This window comes from Struthio camelus, chromosome 1, assembly GCF_040807025.1.
Source record: "Struthio camelus isolate bStrCam1 chromosome 1, bStrCam1.hap1, whole genome shotgun sequence".
NCBI classification, from domain to species: domain Eukaryota; kingdom Metazoa; phylum Chordata; class Aves; order Struthioniformes; family Struthionidae; genus Struthio; species Struthio camelus.
In genome coordinates, this window is record NC_090942.1 from 76680745 (window position 1) to 76691530 (window position 10786).

At 59.0% G+C, this 10786-nt stretch overlaps 1 protein-coding gene across 1 annotated transcript; it reads right to left on the bottom strand.

The window, feature by feature from the left end:
* Window positions 1-457: 457 nt before the first annotated feature.
* BHLHE41 (basic helix-loop-helix family member e41) lies at window positions 458-2923 on the bottom strand. Its single transcript, XM_068931196.1, has 5 exons — window positions 2673-2923; window positions 2372-2435; window positions 2007-2114; window positions 1632-1743; window positions 458-1509 (listed from the first exon to the last, which is right to left on the bottom strand). Exons 1-5 carry the CDS (start codon window positions 2732-2734, stop codon window positions 458-460), a joined length of 1398 nt encoding a protein of 465 aa, XP_068787297.1. The 5' UTR covers window positions 2735-2923.
* Window positions 2924-10786: the final 7863 nt, after the last annotated feature.

Consider the following 10786-nt stretch of genomic DNA (forward strand, 5'->3'; position numbering starts at 1 on the left):
GCCGCCCCCTGCCCCCTGCCCGCCCCCCGCGCCCTCGCCCCGGGCTCCCGAGCAACAAGTGCAGCTTCTTGCCAGGTGCGACTCGGGGACACTGGAGAAACCCATTTCCAAATAAGGTGCAACATTTAAGTTACCTTAGAGAGAGAGAGAAAGAGAGAGAGAGAGGAAAAAAAGTATCCTTACTATGTTTTCTTCCTTTTCTTCTTCTTCTGCTTTGTTTTTGTTTGTTTCCTTAACATATTTACGCATGTATAAAGCCAGACATTAAAAAAATACTGAGTAGCAAATTTTATCCTCGCCGGTCCTCTGCGGCAGCGGGGCGGGGGCCCCCCGGGCCGCCCGCTCCCCCGGCCCCGCAGCCCCCCGCAGCCCCCCCGCGGCCGCCGGGGCAGGTGGCGGCGCCGCGGCCCCTGGGCCACCCGAGGGGACCCCCGGCGGCGGCGGCGGCGGCGGCGGCTCAGGGCCCCTCGGCGCCGGGCTCCTCGGCGGCGGCGGCCTCGGCCTCCTCGCCGGGCTCGGCGGTGGCGGCGGCCAGCCCGACGGCGGCGAAGGGGTGCGGGAGGTGGGGCGCCGGGGGCAGCACGGCGGCGGCGGCCGCCGCCTTCTCGGCGGGGCCGAGCACGGAGGAGAGGCACGGGAAGGAGGCGGCGGCGGCGGCGGCGGCGGCGGCGGCCTGGGCCGGGATGCCCGGGTAGAGCAGCGGGATGGGGGCGGCGGGGTAGAGGTACTTCTCCAGGCTGCCCTTATCCAGGAAGGGCTGCATGTAGGCGGCGGCGGCCGACGGGGAGATGAAGTAGAAGGGCAGGCAGAAGGGGGCGGCCGCCGCCGGCTGTCCGAAGTGGGCTGCGCCGCCGCCGCCAGCCCCCAGGGCCATGAGCGAGCCCAGCAGCGCGGCGTCGGGCCTGCCCAGCGCCGCCGCCGCCGCCGCCGCCGCCTCCGCGCTCCGGGCCGCCAGCCCCGGCGGGCCGGGCAGCGGGCTGCCGCCGCGGTCCAGCTTCAGCCGCTTGGGCGCGGGCGGCGCCTCGTCCCCCGACGGCTCCTGCTTGATGGCCAGGGCGGGCAGCGCCGCCGGGGCCGGGGCCGGGGCCGGGGGGGCGGCGCCGGGGGGGCAGCGCTCGGGGCGCGCTTCGGGCTCGCCGCCGTAGCCGCTGTCCGTGTCCGTGTCGGTCTCGGCGCTGGGCTCGGCGGCGTGAGTCCGCTGGATGACGGGCACGCAGTGAGCCTGGCCCTCGGGCTTGCGGCCCGGCGCGCAGGCGGGGGCGGGCGGGGAGGCGGAGGAGGAGGATCCCTTGGGCAGGGGGCCCGGCGGCGGGGCGAGGAGCGGGGCGCCGGGCAGGAACTGCGAGGAGACGGCGTGCAGGTGGCCGAGGAGCTGGGCGCAGCGCTGCTCGCGGGGCGTCCAGCTCTCGAAGCGGGAGAGGTACTGCAGCACTTCCTTGGCGCACGTCTGAAAGCCCGAGTGGAAAGCGTCCAGGTCGGCCTGCACCGGGGACTTCATGGACCGCTCCCCTGCGGGGAGACGGGAGGGCACGGCGTTGGGCACGGCACGGCACGGTGCAGGGCATCTCCGCGCCCGCGCCCCCCTCCCTGCTCCCCGCTACTTCCCCCCCCCCCCCCGCCGGCCCACTTACCGCTTTGCAAAGCGATGATTTTCTGGTGCTGCTGCTCCGTTAAGGCTGTCAACGCTTTCAAGTGCTTCAGAGTCAGCTCCAGCACCACCGCTTTCTCCAGGTGCCCCAGCGTCTGCAAAGGCAAGGCGAGGGGGCGGCTCGGCTACCTCCCCAGCGCACCCCGCCGCCGCCGCCGCCGCCGCCACTCCGGCGAGACTCGCCCCCGAGGGGCGGTATAGCGAGGGTCGCCGCCGCCACCGCCCGGGGCCCGGCCCGCGCGGGGTCCCGCCGCCCGCGGGGCTCCGCCGAGCGCGCACGGCTGCGCCGCGGCACATGCATGCACTGGCACGTACACACACACACACACACACACACACACACCCCGCGACACCTCACCGTCAGTTTCAGATGCTCGGGCAGTAAATCCTTCAGCTGGGCAATGCATTCGTTAATCCTGTCTCGCCTCTTCTTCTCTATCAATCTATGTGGCAGCTTATATGTTTCCTAGTGAGCAAAACCCGCAAAAGCCAAACGTTAGGGTCCCCTCAGGACGACGGTCAGAACCAAAACAAATGCCATGCCGGCCACATGCAGCGCCCAGTGCCGCCAGGGCAGCGCTTCCCCCGCAAACCCGCTCGCCATCCAGGGCCAAGTTGGGAGCAGAGGCGCCGCGGATGCGCTTGCGAGCCAAGCGGCGCCGTAAAATTCAGCGACCCCCAATTAAGCGTGTAAGCGGGTCGAGGGCAGCCCCAGAAACTTACCTTGCTTTCGTCCCTCTTTACGCCTCTTTTGGGTTTGCACATGTACAAGGAAGGATAGTCCAGCCTGGAGAAAAACACAAAGATCCAATACCGGCAAGAGCAAGAGCAACCCTAGCACTTCCTCGAGTGGGAAAATAAATCCCGAGCGCCCTGCCTGAAGGGCTGGGCAGGGGATCGCCCCGCTCCGCCTGCGGAAAGGAAGCGAGACCCACACAGCTGTCTTCTCGGGGCTTCACGGCACTCTCCGAGCGAGGCGAAACGCCGGCGAGACAGGCGACGAGCCGCTGCCCTGGCGCCTTACCCTATAAAATCCCTGTGCTCCAGCAACTGCCGCTCCGGCAGGCGAGGGATTCCTTCATCCATGTCTGACAGCCGCCGGTGCCTTGCTGCCGCTGGCGACGGAGTCTGCGGGACGCCGCGACGATCAGCCCTGCGAGATCCGCCAGCAAAGCTGCGCACATGCAGCCTCCGTCTGCCTCTCCCGCGCCGCGGGCGCGCGGCGCCCCGTGGCCCCCCGCCGCCGCCGCCGCCGCCGCCGCTCCCCCCACGCGCGTTGCCCCGGTCCGGTCCGGCCCGGCCCGCCTCGCTGCCCGCTGCCCGCGCGCACTGCGCCGCTCCGCTCCGCGCCTGCCCGCGGGGCACGCGCGCCGCCAGCCGGCCCCGCACCCGGCTCACGTGCGGCGGCGGCGGCGCCGGGCGGGCCGGGGCGGGCCGGGGGCGGGACCGAGCCGGGTGGGGGGGGGGGGAGCCCCGGCCGCCGCCCCCCCCCCGGCCGGCTCCCGGCCAGGCTTTTCCCGCTTTATTATTACTATTAATTATTATTCTTTTTTTTTAATTTTTTTTTTTTAGGCGGGGCGGGGGTGGTGTCAGCCGGTGACAGAGCCGCCGGCGGGTGAACGTGCCCGCGGGGGGGACCCAGCGCGGCGCTCGGAGATGCGCCCTGTGCCCGCGGCGCCGCTCGCCCCAGCTGCCCGCACCTCCCGTGGGGGGCGGAGAAAGAGGGGGGGGCGGGAAAGGGGCGCGTTTCACCCACGGGTGCGCACACACCTGCCGGTGCCCGGGCGCTGGCACACGCGCGCACACGTGTGTGGGTGTGGGTGTGTGTCCGTCCGTGCCGGCGGACTTCGCCGAGGTACTCTGCAAGCTGGCGCTGGAGGTGCTCGCCTGCTTCTAGCCGCTGTTTTGCAGCTTGCGCCCCCAAGGTGATTCCCCCCCCCCGACCTCCCTGCCCCGCGGGACCGCGGCCAATGCCTTGAGACACGTGTACGCGTAGACACACGCGCATACACGCACGCAATATACATATACATACAAGCGCGTCTGTATTTTTAAGGCGGCGGCGAGCCCTTCGGAGCGGCAGCCCGCACCGGCTGCGGCCACGGCGCGGAGGCCGCGGGTGACATTGGCACAGGGTCGCGCCGCTGCAGCGTGACCCGCCGCGCTGCCCCGGTCCCGGTCCGGGTCCCGGTCGCAGCCCCCTCCCACGGGCGCCGGGCGCAACCCGCGCAGCCCCCGCTCCGCGGCGGCACCGGCAGCCGCCTCCCTAATCCCGTCTCACGCTGGTGCGAGCACAGGGCCGGCAACGTGACCCGACCTGCTGCCACATCACTGCCGCCGGCCCCGGCGGGATGCGCCAGCTGACACCGGGCAGCCCCGGGCCCCCCGCCAGCCCCGGCGCCGGGGCCGCTGCCCCGAGGCAGTGGCGGTGCGACGCTGCTCGCCCTGCCCCTGCGCAACGGTGCGGCCCGGGCCCCACGGAGGGAGACGGCGGGGGCGGGGGTGCACGTGTGTGTGCGTGTGCGCTTGTGCATGCATGTGCCTGCGTGCGTGTGCAGCGCGGAGCGCCCCCCACGCGTGTCCCACGGGGAGAGGGGCGGCGGGGGGCCGCTCACTCCGCGGCAGCGCTGCCAGCTGTGCTCCCGCGCTGCAAACGTGCCCTGGCGCGCTGCGTGCAGGCCCACTAGTGCCCCTCTCCTGTGCCCTCGGCTGGGATTTTCTCCCCTCCCTTCGCAAAGCTCCGGCTCCCAGAGGAGTGTGACCGTGCACCCCGGGGGAAAGGAGGCAGTTTCTGGCCCTGATAGAGGCTGGGAGGGAATTAAACCTCACAGAGAGAAATTCCCCCTCCCCCCCCATCCCAAAGACAAGATCCGCACATCGTTCCTTTTTAATGTTCGTGATTTTAAGGTAATCTTCTGGGGACTATGACTCGTGATTTTCATATGCTGGCGGCTGCTGTGACTGCACTGCCCATGTGTGAAACGTGACGGAGGATTTAGGAGCAGCAAAGGCCCTGAGGGGGTGTTAGAGGCTCCTCCTTTGGCAGAAAAGCAAGTGACCCTGCAGGCTTGTTTAACTTGTTCCCCCATTAACCTGATGACATTCTCACACTGTCGGTGCCCCTAAACTGGGAGCTTTCTCAATGTGGGCCGTGTGCACGTACATTATACTTGGGGGTGCCAGGAGGAGAGCTCCGTGGGATGGTCTTGGGCTGTTGGGAGAATTTGCTACTGGTGAGAAAAGCCAACTGTTAGGCAGGCTGTACGCTAGTCCTTCTCCCTAGGCGAGGGGAGCTAACAAACTGCACGTGAAGCTTCCCGGCTATGGGCATCTGGTGATTAGCCACGTAGGGTGCGTTTGCTTGCCCCAGTTTAGCCATCCAAGCTGGACTTCTAAGATGGAGCTAATCGCTGTAGGCGCTCCTTTAGTCAGCGCCGAAAAATTGGCACCTCCAGCACCTAATTCTCCTCCTCCTGACTGGACTGGTCTCCCAGAAAGCATGAAGAAAGCTGCAGACCCAGCCCAAGTGAAAAGAAGGAGCTTAGCCCTGAGATAAAGCACATGGAGAGCTTCTGGGGTGAGTGCTGACTCAAGGGGAATTTGACCTCTGAGAGAAGACACAGTTCCCCCAGCCAATTCCTCCAGCGGGCAAGGACACAGGAGCTTGCATGGTTTTTGTAACGAAGAGATGGGAGGGAGGGGGGCTTTTCTGGTGCCCCTCCTTCCTTTACTGGTTTCATCCTCCTACAAATCTTCCAATTATGGAAACAATGTCTGGAGTAAGACTTGGCTCCCAAGAGGACAAATCCTAGTTCTGGGATTCCTCTTGAACCAAGTGGGAAGTCGAAAATGACCAAAAGATACAAAACATGATCTGAGACAGCTGGAGACTTTGCAAAAGGAGTTCAAGGAACATCTGGAAACTTCTAAAAGAGGTTTCCAAAAGGTCACCTGCATACAAGGATAAAAGGCTTCAGTGTCCACAGAGAGTGAGAAATACTCCTGGAAGATTCCCAGTTTAAAATGGCAAGATGGATCAAAGGTGATCAGCAGCATGACTATCATGGAAAAGAATGTTTTCCAGAAAATAAGAGGCATAAGAAAAGCTATGGCCAGTTTACTAGCCAAGATGAACCGCAGTAAAGAGTTAAGGAACTGAAAAATCACTCAGAAAAGGAAATCAAAGGTTTGCAGGTAACCACAGGGAAAAACAGCCTCCTGCTGTAGGCTAGGGCTAGCCAGAGCACCACCTAATACTGAACAGTCACCACCATTTGCAGCCGGCAGGAGGAAGGACTCAGACTCTATGCCCCAGCTGAATCAATGCAGAAACCACTGTTTTGAGGTGAATATGCTGGAGAGGCTTATTCGACTCAGTCCGTAACCATAGCGCAAGGGAACAGCGCTGCAAAATGGTACCTAGCAGCCGGCTCGATTGGTTTAGCTCTTATGGCACTGAATGCTTACCTCCGAGAAAAAAAAAAAGAATTATCTAAGAAGGATATATGATTAGGAATCAGTGATCACATTAGAGACAGCTGGTCAGCTATGTGCTAGAAAGTGCGGGGGAACAGAGTTCAGCTGAACTGGCAGACGATCTGGAACATTGTGGGTGAAAAACTCAAGTGATATTACTGAAGACTTCCAGGGTAAAGTGGACGTTGACCTACTCATAGCCATTCAACTGCTTTGGGATGAACAGATTGAGTCCAAGGGAAGAAATGAAAGGAGAGCGCACAGAAATCTGGGCCGGGTCATAAGAAAGGTCCAGCTGTCCCAGAGCTCAGCAGGAAATGCCTGGGGAGGAGCAGGCAAACAGGGCACACGTGGAGTGAAAGCTCCCCAGCCCAGTCTCCCACGTCCCATGGACTGTGGTGCAGAGATCTCCTGAGCCGGAGATGGTACCTCTGTGTTTGATGGGAAACCAAGGGCACTGCGAGAGGCAGGGGAATTTGCCAAGGTGCTTAAATCACTGGCTCCGCAGAGCGTTAGGGCAGGCAGCAGATGCTGGTGAGAAGCTGGTCAGTCCCCAGGAGCCCTGCAAGCATTGCTCTGTGGCTAACATACAGAGGAAAAGAGAACTTTCTATTTCGGAGAAATACCTAATACCTAATGGTATGTAAAACAATAGAGACGGCGGCCATGCAAAAATTCAGCTGAATCCTGAGGCAGAAATAACCTGACTGTGGGAAGGTGGTGGGCCAGGACAAGACACAGGTGCAATGAAGCCTTCGCAGAGCTGAACGAAAGCCTCCAGCCAGCTGGGCAAATGGGGTTAGGTCAAGCTTGGTGGTGCAGAGATCAGTCCTGTGTTTTTGTGATGAACTGTTAAAAAAAAACCTGCAATGGGAGTTTGGTCACAGAGGCACTCTTGGGCCGTGTGAAACGCTTGGTATTCGCCCAACCTCTACCAGAGCAGCCAAGCTAGAGCAGTGCTTACGCTAGTGCTGACCCAGCTAATCAGCCTGAAATGAAGAGTGGCTACAGGAGAGCACAGACGCATTGAAAACCTGGGGAAGTCCAGCTGGTAAAACCGGGGCGTTGGAGCAGAAAGTCAGGTGCAGTGGCAGCTGGGCTAGCCCTCAGCGGCTGTCCCTGCCTGACAAGCACCAGGAGCAGCGCCTTACCCAGGCAGTTTGGAAAGTCCCTCTAAGGATGTGTTTCAAGGGAAGCAAGCCATTTGTAGGCATCTGGTTTGGCATGGGAAGTTGTCCCGCCTCCTGAGGCAGAAAAAATAAAGGAGGCTCTGCTCAGAGACAGCTTCCAGATCTGAAACCTGCCTGGAGACCCAGGGCCTTCAGAGACGCCTGCCGAGGGGTCAGTCAGGACTTGCGGGGGGCACGCAGGAGCCGTCCCCACCTCTTTGCCAGATGCTTTTGAGGAGCAGTGACCAGGAGCAAGCGAAAAAACTTTCTGTTGAAGTCACCCCTGCTGAAGTCACTCGGAAGAAGCTGTGGCCGGGATGAGAATGTCTTAGATGATACCAGTGGGTTCAGTTTGGTCTCTCACAAGAGCCCTGAAAGCTGTATATTGGCAGGTGGAAGCGGAGCTGAAATGCCTCCTCGGCAAAGCGACTTACAGCAATGGCCGTGGGGCTCACGTAATGCGCCAGCTACGTTGCAGGTAGGTATAGTGTGGCACGCGTCCCTCGGCCTTTCAGGAGCTCTGCTGTGCTCAGACTGTTTATGGGTGCTTGCTGAGACCTTTGAACAAGAACTGGTGCAGTTACACATGGCTTGTGATAAGTTCAAGGCTGGCCATCTGTGACCGGTCCCAAAGGAAAGGGAGTTGTTCCAAAAGCAGGTAACTTAGCTCCGCCACACAACTGGTGACGGGGAATATCCACTGAAAAAAAAAATTGGGACTGCAGGGACGTGGCCCGCTCCCCAGGCATTCGCAGAGCTGCAGCTTTGCAGGACTCTGCTCCTATTACAGAAGGTTTGTTTGTAGATTTGCTAACATTGCAAAACTATTGCCCAGGTAGGGTGACAGAGGGAGAGCATTTCAGTGGCCAGCAGTGGTTAGCAGTTTCAGCTAGCGCAAGTCCTTTCCAAGGGTTAAGTCTACAGAAAAGTTTCATTAGTATTGGCACAGGAGGAACACAGTAGTGAGGGTAGACTGTGCATCCCTGCAATAGCTCTGGGGGCTTAGGATTCCCACATGCAAGTTGGCCCAACACTGAGAAAAACAGTTGTGCAACCTCACCGTTAAATACACATCTGGGCACAAGTGGAGTAGCAGTGATGCCTAGCCCCAGCAGCAGGCTTGGGGCTAATTGTGAATGATGTTGTCGATGGGAAGTGGAAGAACTGATGGTTCAAGGGGGTGAAAGCAAGGAGGAGATGCTTGTTTCCTCTCTTATGGCTTGTAGATGTGCAAACCCTTCTAGTTCACTCAGAAAAACCAAGGAAGGGCAATGCTAGGAAGGGAATGCAAGTTCCCAAATGAGTCTGTACTAAAAAGTGTGTCACACAGAGGATCCCAGTAGGGTGCAGCTGGAAAATGAGCTGGGAAACCCAACCGGCGTGGGCTGAAGCATACCTGTGGAGTACCAAGGAAAAAGCCTTCTGGCCGTGGTGAGAAAGTTAGGAGCTAAAGACAAAATACTGTGTAGAAGATGAAGTGTATGGAAATCACCTGTGGTGAGCCTTGTCGGAAGATATTTGGAACAGGAAGGTCTGAGATTAGTATTTTAAAATTGGCAGATGTTTCAAACCGTATTGGATTTCTGTACATTTCCAAAAAACCGTAGCCAAGCTAAGGGAAAAATCCTATTGGGTGAGATTCAGGAAGGATCTAGAAAATGTGTGCAGGAAATTAATGCTCCTGTTGCAAAGAAAGGTCCTGCAGAAACACAGAGACCCCATGAAGTAATATCTCACGGTCATTAATGGACTGCCTGTCTGAAGCAGATCCTGGTAGCTGTGGACTATTTCACAAGCTGCCTTGAAGCACATCCATTAGGACACTCATGCCAGATGTCCTAGTGAAAGAAGTCCTCTCCCTCCAAGTCCGAGGAGGTATGGGAGGATTGCACAAAGCTCAAGGGGGAAACACTGAATCCAGAATATTTCAGCAGATCTGTGAGGTTGCTGGGATCCCTAAAACATCTCCATGTGACCACAGCCTGAGGGACTAGTGAGATGTTTTTTTGCAGACTTTGGCAGTTAACTGGATTCCTTCTCAGATTGCATCAAGTGGTAAGACTCAGCATATCCCATCCCTTTTGAAGGCCTGTGCAACAACAGGCCCCAAGAGGAGCAAAGCACTTCCCGGCCTTCCTCACCATTTTGGGGACAAGCTTAAAAAGGATAAACCTAGAACAAGACTATATGGTGCTGACCTGTGTATTTATGGTGATATTCCGAGCACAGTGGGGTTCCGAAATGAAATCCAACGCTATCATGAAGCCATGAGAAAATGCGATAGGGAAGGAGAAGTTTAGGGATTCCCTCTGCCTCCGCTCTTCTCCAACTGCAAACGTTGTTGTGGAAAGCTGAGGCTGGAGAAGTTGAAGCACTCGTCTGCCTCCTCCCCACTAGCACAACACGGGCTGAGCTTTGCAGCCAGCACCCAGAAAGGGCGAAGGCGCTTTGAGAGCACCCTGCAAGCGGCTGTCTGAAAGGAAATCAAGGAGCAGAAAATGACAAGAAAGGGGAGTAAAAGTGTTCTGGATTAGAAGTAGGAAAATACCTCACTGAAACGTACTATGTAATTACAGATAAGTAAGAATGTGTCTTTCATCACTTCTTAAATGATTTTCCTCCGTACTCTTCAGGGCAGGTTTATCTGAGCCTTGTTGTTTCGAGCAGCATCTGGACAGAGGTGACAGCTGGGATGGCAGGAGGTGCGAGGGGGCCAATGTGCCCGAAACCCAGGGTGCGCATAGCCCCTGCATCTCACTCCAGGTAGGACAGCCACCCTGCCCTCCCTGAGAAGCAGCAAGCGCTTCCACCGCAGACCCGTGGCTGCAGGCAGGTACGTGCAGAGAAGCTGGGAGAAAGCAGCCCAGGGGACGTGGCCAGCTGCGGATGCTACTCGGAGCAGGCGGGATCTGAGCAAAGGCCTAGGCTCCCATTGCACACATCTTCCTGGGTTCAGGGGAAGAAAACTCACTGAGTTTTTATGAACAGGACTCTGGTGAGAGAGCCTCTACCTTCGTAACCATTTTCTTTTTTCTGAACGGGATAATATTCAAGAACTCAAGTTTTTGGTTAACCTTTTGGGGCAGAAGACATAATAGTGCTGTCTCTATGCCCCTGTTTCACTGTCGACCTTCTGCCTAAAATTGCCACCAGGCCATCCTGCCTGTCTCCTTGTTGCATTACGAGGGTGTATAAGGGCACGCAGACCCCAAGCGGCGCTGGAGCGCTGAGCTTTTTAGCTGGAAGGACAGACCGACGAATCAGGTTGTCTGCTGATGCCTGTCTGCATCTGCTGTCCCCCCAGATCTGCCTCGGGTATGCAAGCGAGGGAAAGCTCGCTGCCTCCTAACAGAAACAGACACCACTGAATAGGTAACGTGAGCTATTCCCTGCTGATGCAGGATAGGTACCAGCTGCAGCCAAGCCCCAGGTCGCACGCAGGCAGCACACAGCTCGGCGCAGGCACCGAAGGAAAAGCACAGGCACATTTTAT